The 16,541-nt window shown below is 36.3% G+C and overlaps 2 protein-coding genes across 4 annotated transcripts in view; both read right to left on the bottom strand.

The window, feature by feature from the left end:
• The window catches only part of LOC106664836 (TWiK family of potassium channels protein 9-like), a 392,977-nt gene that overhangs the window by 173,853 nt on the left and 202,583 nt on the right, over positions 1-16,541 (bottom strand). The gene's annotated exons all lie outside the window — the stretch shown is intronic.
• Positions 5,304-6,709, bottom strand: LOC106664835 (cAMP-dependent protein kinase type II regulatory subunit-like). Its single transcript, XM_014390851.1, has one exon. The coding sequence runs from the start codon at positions 6,542-6,544 to the stop codon at positions 5,339-5,341; it is 1,206 nt and encodes a 401-aa protein (XP_014246337.1). The 5' UTR covers positions 6,545-6,709; the 3' UTR covers positions 5,304-5,338.

Raw genomic sequence — 16,541 nt, 5'->3', positions numbered from 1 at the left:
GTTGTCCGATTAAACAAAAATTTCATACTTTAACATTTTAATGAATTGAAAAAACTGTAGTTAGTGCGATATTTGATTTTTCTATGTTTAGTAGTTGTTAGGAAAACCAGATGTGACACTAAATTGACTATATAACATAAAAATTAAAAAAAAAACTTTTTCAGGCGAATATATTTTTCTTACTGTGCTTTTCTTTTTTACACCCTAGAGAATTTTTTGTACACACTTTGGAACCGAAATGGCGAAATCAGTTAGGGGGATTTATGAAAAAATAGGTCAGGCCCCGTATGTGGAAAGACATGGTGTTTTTCTTGCTACAATTTGCATACACTTTGCATGCAAAAAACTGGCTACCAGCGTCGAGTCGGCTCCAATTAACAGGAACATTTTAAACTGAAAAAACTTCATTAAAAGCGTGTGTGATCAAAATTGTTAATTCCATGAAAAAATTAGTTTTTTGGTAATTCAAAAAATGAATGCTTCTATAAAGTGATAATTGCTGAAACCATCATCAGCCTATTTATCTTTCTTGATTTATTCTTCAGCTGCTAAAACGTTGAAAATTACGGGTAGGTCAGTATGAACGGTCAACAATTGGGGGATCACTGCCAACACACTTTTCCAATTTATTTAAAAAATGAAACTTAATGATTATTTGTGGTGTTTAGTGACCGTTAGTTATTGATTATTTGGAGATCGTGAAATCATTTCGTTTTGGAGATTGTTTTCTTTCACATCCTACATAAATTTGTAAAAATTTTTTTTATTACATTTATTTGGTATTTACAACTACAAGTGATGTATTAAGTAAATATGTTCGTATATGTTGAACTATCATTTGAGGCTCTTGTAGGAGAAGTTGCCCAGTGGTAACACTCCTTCTCACTGATTTGTAAAATTAAAACAATGTTTATAAATCCCAAGCCCTGAAGATGATTTCAATAAAGATCGAAACGTTGGCACGATAAAGAAAATGTTTTTCTTAAACCTACATCAGCCTAGACCGCATCTCACGATATCTAAATAATAATTACTGATTATTATTTATCTTCAAAATTAACCAGATGATTTAATTATGTTTATGCTATAAGCAATCCATTTTATAAACATACATCTTTTTTTCGCTCGTCAGCGGTTTTTAATTTTAATTTGTCATTTCTTATTAAATTGAAAAGAGTAAAAAGCGCAAAAAGATCCTCGTTGGAAAAAAAAGGTTGTCGTAAAATAGTTTTCTGCGAGGGAAGCTGACGGCAATTGAAAGTTGACAATGAGACTGCTTTCTGCCCATTGGGCCGGTAAAGTGACACCGAGTGGTGTCGGTGAAGAGGAAAGAGAGCTTAGGCAGTAAAAAGTGCTTTTTACTCGTCCTTCGAGAGCCCATTGTTCGCAGGCACATCAGTAATAATTGCTACCTCGCAATCGTCTTTTGTTTGACCTTAAACGCGCTCCATTTAATGTTAAAATTTTCTTTCTTAACTAAGAGTTGGTTCTCTTAAGATAACGTATTTTGAAGAAAGGTTTGGTGTATATCGATCGAAATATAGAGTTTAAAGGTTATTTAGAGAACGTGAGATGTGTGGTGTGCTATAGGTTTAGAAAAACATTTTCTTTATCGTGCCAACGTTTCGACTTTTATTGAGATCATCTTTAGGGCCTGGGATTTGTAAACATTGTAACATTACAAACAATTTGTAAACCTTAGGCTAAATACGCCGCTCCTCTACCACTTGAGCTATCGTGACTTCGATCCACTGGCTTCCCATCTGTGTGTCCAAATGGATCGAAGTCACGATAGCTCAAGTGTTAGAGCAGCGGCGTATTTAGCCGAAGGTCGTGGGTTCGAATCCCGCTTGTGACACTGACTTTTTATCTCAACCAAAACCTTAATTAAAGATTAATAAATTGAAAAGAATTTATTTGGTCAAGCGGACCACAAAACCTAACAAATGTAATAAGCAAAATGAAGTACACTTCACTAAAGCTCTCCGGGGCCATTTCATTTGTCTACGAGAATCAAATAGATTACACGACATTTGAAAAATGGCAAAACGGTGGGGTTGAGATGGGAAGTTAGTGTCCGAGTGGATCGAAGTTACGATAGCTCAAGTGGTGCAGCAGTGGCGTATTTAGCCTAGGTCGTGGGTTCGAATCCCGCTCGTGACACTGACATTTTTATCTCAACTAAAAACCTTAATTAATTAATTTGGTTAAGCGGACCACGAAACTAATAAATGTAAATTGTTTAATTTATGCAAATAAATATATAAGATATGACTAAAAATTTATACAATGATGCACACAATATAATAAATTTAGGTTTAATCACAGTATTTGTCCTCACTCAACGTATGTGTTTTTTATGTAAAAGTGTCACTGTTGTGTGGGGAAGGAAATAAGGATAGAAATTCATTTTCCTATGAGAAGTCGGCTTCTTTGAGATGAAGAGGACCGGCAACGGAAAAAAAGGATAATGGTTTGTCGTTCGGGCCTAGCTATAGCCTTTCAGAATTATTATAGACGGGATTATTAAGGATAGATATAATAATATATAAGGATAGATAAGGATAAGGAGAGTTAAATTGGAGATTTGGACTAAGTAGAAATGTTTGAAATGTGGAGTGTAATGATTGTTTTATATGCTGTACTATATGTTTTATGTGTTATATGTATGCTATTGATGTTGAATTTGATTAATGATATTAGCGTAGTTGTAGCAGAAATTGTTTGATGTGAAAAGTATAACGATCCTTTTATATGTTGTATTATATGTTTTGTGTGTTATATGTACGATATGTTATTGATATCGAATATGATATTAGCGTATCTGTGGCTGAGTTTAAACATTTAAATACTACACAGTGTTTAAATGTGACAAAAAAAAGATGATTAAAATATTACTTGACTTTCAAGAAAATAAGTAGTAAACTGACAGTTCAATCATATGTATTATTTGTAGACTTAAGACAGAACACTACAAAATGGAATTAGGCTATTCGTCATCGTCCATTTTTGACATGATGCTCAATATTTGCTTTTCGTACATGTCTATATGTTTTTTTAACATTTGCTTCTTTGGACCCAGAAGACGTTGAAATGTTGTAATGTCTAGAAATGCTACTTCGACGTCTCCGACCGCATATGCGGATGAAGTACGACGCAATTTGGTCATGAGAGCCGTTTCGCCAAAATGGCCACCTTTTCTTATGATGGACTGTGTGGTCTTAACCCCTCGAATTGTTTTTTTAATACAGACCGCCCCGCTGACGACAAAGTACATACCGTCGCCTATTTCGTCCTCTTTCATGATGGGTTCTCCGTTTTTGAACTTTTTTATTTCAAGGGCGTACGTTATTTCCCTTTTATCTTGAGGTTTCAGCGGCCTGAGTTGTGGGACTTTTTCAACTATGCTTTCCAGAAATTTGCTTTGTACGACTTTCTTATAGACGTGCCTAGGTAACGCCCATAAACTCGATTGTGTCACGGCCTTAACGGTATTTGGGTATTTCAGAATGTTTTCATACATCATGTTCATTTCGCCGAAACTTCCCCACCTTTTATAAGTTTTGAGATTTTTAAACGATTCATCGTCGGTCACATAGGCTTGGCACTTTCCGGAGCCCATGATGTAAAAGAATTCGCTCTCTTCTCCTTGTTGGATAATAATTTCCCCAGCTTTGACTTCTTTCTTTTCAAGCGCGTCGACGATGACATTTATCTGATCTTTCCCCATAGATTTGAAAAGAAAACTGTTTGAAATCGTATCTCGTATCATACGGTCATCATCTTCTGTTTTAGGATGTTTGGGAAAGCTTGTCAGTGCAACATTCACCACGTGGCTTTCCAAATTCTTTTCTGGACTTTCGTTCTTTCCCATGTTTACAAAGCCTATATTTCCCGGATTCTTTTTCATCTCGTTGAAATACACCATCCCAAACAGTAGAAAGTCCGAGGGCTTCTGCATGAGGTAGCAGATGATAAAGTTTCTCAGCTCATATCGGAGAATGTACAGATATGGATTACCTTGTATGTAATTATCCCATTCTTTCGGTTTGTAGGATCTGTGCAGGAAAATGCTACACGATCCGACAACGCTTTCGAAATTTTTTACACTTAAGTACAAAACACTGACTTGCCCGACTGCATAAGCGCTGAACTCGCTAGGCTTGTAGCATATCAAACTGAGAATATCGGTATGATCTCCCTTTTCCAGCAGAGTTTTTCCCAAAGTGATAACCTTTCTAGGCGGACGCGGTTTACCTGTCGTAAGCTTAATTTGTCCACTTTCGACAAGATAAACACCGCGTACATCCTTGCCTTCTTGAAAAATCATTTCACCATTCGTCTTTTGCACCAGAATGAGTTTTTTTGCCAAGGTTTCTACCTCATTCGGTGTTAGGTCTTTGAAAATGCGAACATTCGACAACAGACTTTTACCCTGCTCAATCTGTTCCATTGTTTTTGTGCTGGGTTCGGCCCCAGGAGTAGATCCAATCTGGCTGTTCGATCCGGCCGAAATGTCAAGTTGGAAAGACGTCCCGACTCCCGACGATTGTTGGTACCTCTTTTCGAAAAACATCGTCCCGAATTCGCCGATATTCTTCGGCATCTCTTGTAAATAGAGTATTGCAAAATCCATTAGAATCGAGTAGACTTTTTGGGGGAATTGCAGTACATCCAATGAATCGGCCAACTTCTTTTCCATCGTGTGTGTATTTGAGTAATGTGAGTGGCATATTTATTTATTTATTTAAATAAATGGACAGATGAAAATATATATCATATTTTTCTCCTTCTTCTTACTTGGTATTCTCATGTCTGGGACGTCGATTTACCAATCAAGAATTGTTCTCGAAATGAATTGTTTTTCTAAATTTTCAAAAACAAAGAAATGAATTCACATGAAGATTAATTCTATAAAATCCACCTGATATTTATCCATGACCTCATGTTTACAAAAATTTTTATTTTTTTGGGTTCTTCGTCAAATTGATTCATAAGTATCATGAATTAAATTGATCTATCTAAATAAAACCTCACCAATTTCCGATATATTTGAACATCCGCATTAAAAAGTGAGAAAATGCGATTTCATATTTCTAAAGCCATTGACGATTTCTAGTATGCTGACAATGTATTTGTACCAATAGGAGTTTAAGGCATTACATAAAAATGCCAACAAGCAAATAGTTGTTAAGCTAAAACATACTTAAGCATACATGGTTTTAAATTTATGTAATGGCTACATTTTTGTTTTGATTTCTGAAAAACCTGTTCAATTAAAGTAATATAACATTAAAAGCCAATTGACCCAATAAGTAAATTTATTACGTTAAATTATTTAGTCTCTATTTTCATTCGTGACGCCATCTGGATCATCCGTTTGCGCCGCTTTGTATTTCTCGGCGTTTCGAGCCATTATTTCTTTGCACGGACCGAGTAACCTCTCGAAAGCTTCGATATTGAGAAAAGCGCAACGTACAACTCCAATGGCGTATGCGGACGCCGCCCTTTCGGACTTAGTTACGAGGGCGAGTTCGCCGAAGTAGCCGCCTTTGTTGATCGTCGTCAAGATTACTTCCTTGTCTTTGTCTTTCTTTCTGATGACTACTTTGCCCGATTCGACGAAGTACATTCCGTCCGGTTCGTCGCCTTCTCTCATAATGATGTCACCGTTTTGGAAGGTCTTGGAAGAAAGAGAGTCAGCGAGGTTCGTCCTCTCGAAAGGGTTCAACTGGTGAAGCATGGGCACTTGTTCGATCAGTTCTTCGTACAGTTTTCTCTTCTTGAAGGCGCTTTTGAGTACTATTTTTCTGAAGGTGCCTCTATCGAGACACCAGACAGAGCCATCTGTGACTGCAGTTACCGTAGCGGATCGCGGCATGCTGTAGAGCAAAGCCAACTCACCAAAACTGCCATTGTTTTCGTATGTGGAAACTTGTCTTTGACCTCCAGTGTCAGTACGTACAAAAGCCTTGTACTTGCCGCTCTCGACAACGTAAAAATAATCTCCCTCGTCTCCTTCCTTGATGACGTCCTCACCTGCTGCAATTTTCTTAATGAACATGGCGTCAAGGACTGTAGAAAGCTCTTCTTTGCCCAACCCGTTGAAAATCAAAACCTTCCCGACATGAGTTTCCAGAGCAGCTCGCTGGACGTCCGTCTTGGGATGAACGGTCGGCAGTTCTTCATCGTCGGCGTCGTCTTCAGGATTGTAAGCTTCCGCGAATACAGACTTCCTACGAACCCTGGGGGGCGGGCGAACGGTTTCTTCTACATGCTCTTCCACAGCTTCCGGCGAATCCTGTCGCTGCTGTGGTTGCTGTTCTTCCTCTTCTTCTGCCAGATAACGCTCTCGGACCGTCGAGGTGTATTTTGATTTCAACTGGGCAAAATAATCGATCCCGAATTGGATGATATCTGTCGGCTGCTCTATGAGAAATGTTACCGTTAGATCCAGGAGCAATCCACGGAAAGCCGGGGTCACGTCGAATCGGTTCACTCTCCCTTTTGTAATCTTGTGACCGGATTTATCGTTCTTCCCCATGTTCACCCTATATACACTTAAAAAAGGCGTAAATTAAGTTAACTTAAATTTTAAAAAAGTTGCGTTCTATCCTACTAAACAAATGATTTTAGTTTATCAGTTTATAAACTGATACACATGTTTACTGAAACACCTACTACATGATGAATGAAAAATAGGTTAAAATGAAACTTTCTCCCCTATGTTATCACCCGATTTTTAATACATCACTATGGAGTTTCCGTAATTAGTGACATCATTGTTAGCCAGTAATCATAAATCCGGAATTCAGTTTTTGTGTATTTTAATAAATATAGTACCTATAGTATTTGTTTCCATTAGTATTTTAGAAGTCTAATTTCTAAAGTTTCTAATAAAATTATGTTAGAAACAATGAAAGTAAGGCAATTACAATCATCCCTCCAGAAATAGAAATCCATACGAGCCTCTGTAATTCTATGAGTTCTCTTTGTTTATTGTTGATTTGATTTTATTGGATCAGACAATCGCACCGTATGTGAGGATCGGTCTCACCATTATTATGTACATCCAGATGAAAATATCTGGTCTACAACTCCGTTTTTTTAAATACTTGCTTTTCGGGCCAAATACAACTTCTCTTGTATGTTCTTTCCCGTTTTTCTTAACTAATGGCATATTTTCCTTTTTCTCTCCCTCCACTTTCTGCCTTAGGCTTGTCAGGAAATTTTTGTCAAATGAAAATGTCCCGTTCATATCGTCCCTACAAGCCATTAGTATGATATTCTCTCAATAAGACGGTCATATCCTTCCATTTATGTTTGAATACCTTTATGGATTCTTTTTTATTGAAGTTAAGCATAGTTTTATTTAATGACTTCCTTACCATTTGATGAGTGGGACTTGTTTTAACGTTTTCCCATTTGAGCTAATAAACAATACGTGTTTTCATCGCTCTAGTACATACGGTTTTCTTTCCAAAATAAGAAGTCTAATATCAACTTCTACCGATGTTCAAGTATAGGTTCTTAAACGTTCTTAATACATTACAAATAGCAGCAAGCTTGAAATAAAAATGATTAAATGTTTTATTATTGTGTAGTATTCAGTGACTGTTAAATATTATTTGCAGATCGAGAGATGCGCTTTGTGTGATGTAGGTTTTGAAAAAAATTTTCTTCATGGTGCCAACGTTTCGATCTTTATTGAGATCATCTTCAGGTTCTGGGATTACAGACATTGTTTCGATCCATACAAATAAATGTAAGATGTGAATATGGATTTATACAATGATGTACACAATGTAGAAATTTTAGGTTTTGTTCAAAGTATTTCTACTCGCTGAAAGTATGTGATTTCTGTGCAGATGTGTTACGGTTTTGTGTTGTGTTGCGAGTGTTGGTAAGATATAAATGTTTTTTTTTCTTTATATATGTTTGATTTTGAAGAAGTGGGGAAGGAAGTAGGGATAGAAATTAATTTCTCTATGAAGAGTCAGCTTCTTTGAGGTGAAAAGGGCCGACAAAGGGGAAAAAGGGTGAAGTTTGTCGTTCCGGCTTAGTTATCTTTTCAGGATTATTATAGACGGGATTATGAGGGCAATGAAGGATAAATTGTTAAGGATTTAGACTATTTAGAAATTGTTTGTTGTGTGATAGGCCGTGAACGAATAGAATGGATATGTCTGTTGTTTATCTGTGTTTTGTAGAATACTTTGAATGTGTACAAATATATTGAATAAATCCATTTATGTTTTAGTGTCACTTGACCAAGTTACTTCTTTCAATTAATTATTCTTTTTATGTAAGGTAGAAAGGCAAGACCAGATTGAGATAAAAAAGTCAGTGCCACGAAAGGGATTCGAACCTACGATCTTCGGCTAAATACGCAGATCCTATACCACTTGGGCTATCGTGACTTCGATTCTCTCGGACACCAACTCTCTATCTCAACCTACCACCGTTCGAATTTTCCCTCTTTTTGCCATTTTCAAATGTCCATTTTTTATAAACCTAAAACTTCTGTATCGCGTCATTGTATACATTCATTTTCATATCTTACATGCATTTGTATAATCCTAACAATGTTTGTAAATCCCAGGCTCTGAAGATGATCTAAATAAAGATCGAAACGTTGGCCAATAAAGAAAATGTTTTTCTAAACCTACATCATACATGACCACATCTATCTCCAAATAAATGTTTTAATAATATTAATTGATTTACGAAAACGATAATATCATTCAATTTAAATAGCAAGCAATGAGTGATTATAAAACGGTTAAGTCCGTCGCAATTTCCGATGGGGTTGCCACGTTCATGAATTAATTTAATGCCAGTAGATTCCACAATTTCGGGTTTCGTATATCAAGGAGCTCAGTGTCCAGTAGCGTCAGCCGGATCTAATAATAAGTCGGCCGGCTCTCTGTCGTTAATCTACCTCATTGTTAGCCGTTGTTGACGAGGAGTGGAGCTCATTTTTCACAACTTATGACGGCTTTTGTGCTGTCGTTGAGGGGGTCGGGGCTCGGATTAAAGGATTCCCAGGCCAGGTGAAAACAGCAATATGCAAATGAAGCCTGGCTACAATGGGGGCTTGATTTCAAAGGTCGGACCATAAAAAAGTAATAAATTTGACCAACTTCGTTAACCAGAGCAGTTTTTTGTTGTAATTTTTGGTTTGGTCCAAACGACTCTTGCAAGTTAATTAAGTGAAATCTACTTGTGGAGAAGGAAATGGCTTTTATTATAATACTTTACCATAGGTAAAAAGCAAACTCCAGAACACCATACGAGTTTTTTATTCTTTAAATTTTTTTTGATAATCAAAAACTGGAGGGCAAGACTGAATGAAGAAAAATGTGATCATTGTTCGTTCACATTGACAAAGCAGACTTATCCTCCACTGTACATCAACAAAAAGATATACCGACCTCTTCTCAAGTCATATACCAAGGGCAATACCTTGACAGTAGACTGATGTAGAATCTCTACACAAGACTTCAATGACCACAACTGAAGACTTGAATGACTACCAAGCCTACCCGGACCGCAATCCGTATTGACCGACACCATTAAACTAACCTTATACAAGACTGTACTGCGACCACTTTGGACATTTGGGGTAGAACTGTGGGGTTCTGTTAAGCCATCTAACATACAGCGCATCAGATCCTTCCAATGAAAAGTCCTCAGCCTCTTGACCGTCAGAAACGTCAAACCTCCTCATACGTCACTAACCTCACAATTCACAACCACCTCAACATACCTTTTGTCAACGAACCAATCCCGAATCTAAAAGTTTAACCCCAACCTTTCGATCTGTCCTAAACTTATTGCTCGAGTCCTCTCTACTCATGTCCATCCAGTGAAACCACCCATCGCTATAAATCACGATGGCCTCAAAACCTCCTTGCCCTTAATCCCTCCCATGGAGTGCCAGCATTGGCTGGTTTCTCATGGTACTGACTTCCGGGTGCAGTACTAGCATTAGAGTAAGTGCTGTGACCGAGTGAAAAAAATAATATGTAAAATTATGTATAGGCTACCAATTAAAATGTATGTAAATAAATAAAAATATGCAAAATGTTAAGGAAATAGTTTTCGAGCTAATTATCATTAGGTCTTAATTTAAATCTAGATCTAAATTGTTTAAATTTAAAATTTTCTTTTTCAGTTTAGCTGAAATATGCGCATGTGTTTGCTATGAATGTACCTCTTATACCGGTACAGACCCATCAGCGTTCTTTCTGTGATATCCAAAATCCTCTAAAGAATCTTTTTTAAATGTTTGTTACACATCCTTGAAATACACAGAAGTACCAAGCAATCCTTGTGACCAATTAGACTTCTGCCCCGTTATTCTACGATCCAGAAAGGTTTTAGTCGTTGACACTAGTTCCTCCGCTCTAGAGGACAAACAGGCTGCTTCACAGTAAGGTTGGGTACAAAGTTCGGCAAAATCTAACTAATTTAATCATAATTAATTCAATCATGAGGTATGACTAAATCATATAATGATTAATTTACTCAAGACTAATACAATCATGATTAAACTTCAATCAAAATTCTTAATCATGATTGAATTAGTTTGATTTTGCCCAACTCTGGCTACAATGACCAACTTACCAAAATCCAACCGACTCCGGATAAAAATTTTGAGATGAGAGTTGTGCACAAGGCCAACCTTCAAAAATTGTTATCATAAACGAAAACCAAAGTTACATAATTATTCTACATGTCTATTTTATTACAATGAAGACCCGTAGATGGTGTATTTACCAAATAATGTAGAAATCTCTCCTTTTAAGTGGAATAAATTTTAATTCAAAGAAATATTTTTTCCATTGATCGGTTATGTAAACATATTTACTTTTCAAAGCGTAGCTTGTTATAGGATTTTTTTATATTATTTTATTATTATTATTATTATCATTCTCATTATTTTTTGGCTTTTCATAACGATGGAGTTTTACATATAATTGGAAGATTGATTTTTGTTGTTAAGATTGTTAAATAAGGTGTTGAAGGATTTTCGTTTTGATGAAATAAATTTCTGTTAGAAAATTTTTTAAAAGTGATGAAGTTATTTTTCATTTTTTGAGCACCCATTTGAACATGATTTATCGAAATTTAGTCATGACTAAATATTGTGACTAAAATAATTATTTAATTACTAGTCATGACTAATTTAGTTATCAATCACATATGGCGACTAATGACTAAATTAGACACTTACTACCAATCATGACTAACGGTCTGAGTGATCAATCATTAATCATTAGACATGACTAATTTTTGCCCAACACTAGTTGGGTGACGATTACTCAGATTTAAGGCCAATATAGACGGGAGTCCCACAAGGGAGCATGCTTGGTCTCATCCTTTATACTGCTCGAATCGTATTCAAGCGACATCCAACATCCAAGGGCATCTAGCTCATCGAAGACGGATATGAAAAGTGAAGACTAAACGAAGAAAAATGTACACGTGTACATATTAATTGACAAAAAGGTTTTTCTCCTTTTTGATGAACAACTAGGAACAACTGACCACTTGAATCACATTATTAGAAATCTAAACAAAAGACTGACGTCGAACCCCCGCACAAGAAGAAGGAGGAAACAACTTAGCAAAGACTGGGTTACAAAAAGGACTTTTAGGACCGAAATGTGTTTTGATAGTCAAAATTCATCCCAACCAAGCAATCTTCAATATCCAAGAACACCATGACGTTATTCACTAATATGACTGCTGCAAAATGTAGAGGACACGACTGAATGAAGAAATTTTTACGTTGTAAAAACAATTTTTGCTCTTTCCAACAACTTTCCACTCAAGTCAGACACTTTGGAGTGTACTTAGACAGCAGACTAACGTGGTATTTCCACACGACATTTAGTAGACAATAACTTAACCAACAAATTGAACAACTCTGAAAACTTTTTGGACTGACCGTAAATACTCAACTATCATATAAGATCATTACTGCAACCACTTTCGACATACGGAGTGGAATTCTCGGGTCCTATCCTAAGCCATCCAATCTTTAGTGCATCCAATCTTTCCAACCAAAATACCTCAGACTTATATTACTTCTCTAACCTCACTATCCACAAGGATTTCAAGATTCGTTTCGCCAACAAACTGATCCGAGTATTTTAATGTTCCAGACCAGCCTGTTCAACCTAACTCTACAGCTCAAGCTGTCGAGACCAACTTGTAACTTCATATTGAGTATCATAATCTAAATTGTGAGTTTTAAAAATTAAATTATAAGTTAAATCTAAATAAAAGTTAGATTTGTTGAATGTATTCTGTGGTCATACATATTTTTACAAATACTACACGTTTAAAACAATCAACGACCAAAGAAGAGACAGTTATCACTTTTTTCTCTCTTATAAAATCACACGCGGAAACAAAATCACGTTGTAAAAATCCGCGAACAGGAGGGGCTTATCGGTCCTTCCATTCATATTGTATGACACGTTTCCATCCGGGGCAGTAAAAACTCACTCTGTCGGCCAGACGCGATTCGAATTGGACCCCACCAGTTAAATTATAAATTTTCCATCCGGACGAATCCGAATGAATTTGATCTCGACTGTTTATTAGAGTGATCGGATTCACTGGCCAAAATGAAAACGAAAGAAACGAAGCCTAACAAAAGCTCCAGGGAAAACTTCGTGACTTTTCCGTTTATTTCAAGCTGCCATGGAAATTGAAAATGAATTAAATCAAATCATAGAAGATTTAAGGTTCAAGTCGTATCATATCATTAATACTATCTTTAAAATCCACCCTCGAAAAAATAAAATGATGCCTCCCGCTAAATAATAAAAACAGTCAATCCTTACAATGTTTTTGTCATTCAATGTTTAGAAGCGTTTGTAAAAGGAAATGAGTCTCGGCACATCCCCAGGGATAGGCCAGGGCGTTAAAAGCCTCGACCCTCTCTGTTCTTTTGTCAACTTTTATCTTTTAAATCATTTCCTCTCTGCACAAAGAGAAGCTGATATACAATAAAAATAACCTTAACGCCACTTTGTGACGCCTTTCTTGAAATGTGAAGTATTTACAATGCAAACTTAAGCTCTTCGAGTTATGCAGGACGTTCGGGCGAGGAAGTGTCAGAAACCACTGTGGTTTCCAGGTCTACCAAGCTGAGTTTCCGTAAATTAATCAACAGAGTATCCTGTTAATTGTCTTCCTTTTCTAATGCTAATTTTCACTTTGATTATATGTGTGATAATTTTCAAATCTGTACTTACGGCTGCAGTGTGAAAAAACCATTCATCAGCTCACCTAAAACAAACGAAAAAATGGTTTATAATCAATATGAATTAATATTGAATAGAAAAGACGAGCAGTGATCAAAAAGAAAAACAAAAATTAACAAGAGTACGAACGTGGGATCGCCTATATTATTTAAACCTATTCTGTGGTACTAGGTCGAAAACGGAATACTAAAAGTATACACCTTAGGGAAAATGCTAAACAACGCCAAGAACAAAACTGACATTCAAGAAAAAAACAGTGTATAAATGTACATGCGAATGCAGAATTTGATAGGTGGGCCAATGTGTCAAGAAATTTTCTAAGATAATAAAAGCACATCTCCCCCAACCAAGCAAACAATGGGTCTTCAAGGATCATTTGAAAGAAGCGGACCATCATTTCAACCGGGTGGCAGAGAATACATGATTGGAAAAAACACATATCGAATATCAAAATGTACAAACAAAAAGATGTGTCTTTAAATTGTCAAAAAGTCTAATTTACACGCCAACGGACACAAGATAAATACCATCGTTTCTCAATGTTCGAGTTTCAAAACGAATCCAGAAAAACGAAAGTATTTCACGAAATATTGAGAACAAATATACGAAAATGTAATCTACGTATATAAAAATTGATTCTAAAAAGAACAATAGAAAATATTGTATAAACGAGGTTGACGTTATTTTGTTGATTGTAGACCCGAAGAGAGAAATTATATGCTCTGAAACCGGTCGTAAAGACAAAAAAGTATATTATTTTACCTTTTTCCCAATTACAGTGGAGAGATTCCCAACAAGAATTTCAAGAAAATGACCATAATTATTTTGCGTAATTTTTCCATGTTGTCTGCAGAGCGAAAAAACATACAATGTGGACGTAATCGATCACTTTTCGTTGCGTATACGCTCTACGACTCAGTCTTGTTTCGGTAATTCACCATCTTAACCATAATCTTGGAATGAAATCAGGTTTTAGTACTTTATATATATATATGTGTGTGTGTGTTTGTGTGCAAAATGAATGTTCGTATGTGTGTACATGATATAAACGTAAAATGCTGAAACAATTTAACAATTGTTAAACAATATTTGTTAAAAGTGTTGTTGTATTAAACAATATAAAATGATTATAGAAATAATGGGCGTCAGAATTTACAAAAAAAGAGAGATATTAGCAATTTGTGGCGTCCATTTTCACATGTTTTCACGGCTGTCCGCTGCCTATTCACGCCTTCCGCCTCCCACTTCACGTTGCCCGCGTATTTCAAACTCCGATTTGGAGGCGCTAACAGTCATTAGGCGCAAAAACTATGCTAACACTCTATCGTCGCAAAAATTACTGACTCGGTTATACTTGCAAAGCTACTGATACATTATAGTGGCAAAAACTGCAGAATGGTTTCGCTGACGTAAGGATAGCAAGATACAAACTTCACCGAGCTACAGGCAGCTCAGTACTCAGCCAAATGCTAAAGCCGGGAACACACTTACCCGATGCTACGCCATGCGACGCTCCCCGACGCCTTGCCACGTTTTGGTGGGGTGTGCACATCTATCCGACGCAAGCACACGTCGTGTACAGTCCACAGCGTCTATCAAAACAATCACTAACTTAATTGTTTTAAATAAAGTTATTCCGGTGTTTTGATACATTTTCTTCCAACCCGTTGTAATTAAATAATTTTTATAAAAACTTATGACTTTTTGAACTTGTTTAATTTGGTTTATATTAAAATAAGTATATTGAAATTAATATAACGGTTTTATCTCAACTAAAAACCTTAATTAATTGTAATATATTAATTGGTCAAGCGGACCACGAAATTAGTGAATTTAATGAATTAAAATGAAGTATACTTCAGTAAAGCTCTCCATGGCCATTTCATTTGTCGCCGAGAATCCAATCCAATTACACGACATTTGAAAAATGGCAAAGGACGGAAAACTCATGAGGTGGGGTTGAGATGGGAAGTTGGTGTCCGAGTGGACTGAGGTCACGATAGCTCAAGTGGTAGAGCAGCGGCGTATCTAGCCGAAGATCGTGGGTTCGAATCCCGCTCGTGCCATTGACTTTTTTATCTCAACTAAAAACCTTAACTAATTGTAATTGTTTTTAATATTTAGACCCTGGAAAAATTCTATATTTTAAGCATGCTTGCAAATACAGTCCGGTAAACGATTTTAAATGGAGCCGCTTGCTTGTTGCGGTTTGTTTCCTGAAATATTAATTTCAGACTGACCATGTAGTGTTGAACAAACAGGATCGTCGACAGCGGCCTAACTAACCACTTGATGCGTAGCAGGATGAAATAAAATGATACTCAGAACGGTTAAAATAATTTCCGAGTTTTCAGCTGTTTTTTCGACACTTCTGACATTTCAAAATGCTAGTAAAACTTGTTAATAAAAAATTCGATCGAAAATAAATTTTCACTTAAATAAAACTCTAGTTTCCTTAAAATCGAGTACAAATCTTATAGTAGGTCTGCGGTGGTGGAAGGTAAGGACCAGACAATCCAGGCGTTTTTGGTGTTTTTTTAAGAGGGGGACTCTTTCAACAACCTAAAAATACGTTTTGATACAAAGTTTAATTCCAGTGTGTAATTAATACCAAATAAAATATAACCATCCAGTGTTTTCTTGAAAGGAGGTCTATGCTGCCCAGATGTTTTGGTTTGAAGCCGAAGGACACTGAAATAAAAAGCCGAAGGGATGATTTTCTTTTCCAAGAGGTCGAGAGTAAAAAGTTATTGGGTTGGTGAAAAATTAATGCAGGTATTGAAAATGTATTTTATTTTCGCAAATGCTTTTTACGTAAAGAAAGTTTAAATCCTCAGATATAATTTATGAATTATAAAAACAAATAATTTTACGAATTTAAACTTGGGCGAAGTGCGGCCCAAACCGCTCGTAACATCAATATAGTTTGTGGGGAAACGTTGATTGAAGAAAATTCAAGTAAGAAAACACGAGAAATTTTGGAAGAACTTAGTGTCGACCACACAACCGTTGAACGCCATCTGGAGCAATTTGGTAAAGTAAAGAAGCTCGATAAGTTTTTACCGCATGAACTAACAGAAGCCCAAAGAAATCGACGCTTTGGAACTTGCACCTTTCTTCCGTTGCGCCACCGAAATGTATCCATTTCTCGATCGAATCATCACGAACGACGAAACAAATGTGCACACAAAAAAAGGTTATTGGTGACTGTTTGGTGGTGTACTGCTGGGGTTGCCCACTATATTTTCCTAAATTATG

Source organism: Cimex lectularius, unplaced genomic scaffold (assembly GCF_000648675.2).
Source record: "Cimex lectularius strain Harlan isolate CLEC.00 unplaced genomic scaffold, Clec_2.1 scaffold208, whole genome shotgun sequence".
NCBI classification, from domain to species: Eukaryota; Metazoa; Arthropoda; class Insecta; order Hemiptera; family Cimicidae; genus Cimex; species Cimex lectularius.
The sequence above is the reverse complement of the archived record's forward strand: the minus strand, read 5'-3'. Positions and strand labels throughout refer to the sequence as shown.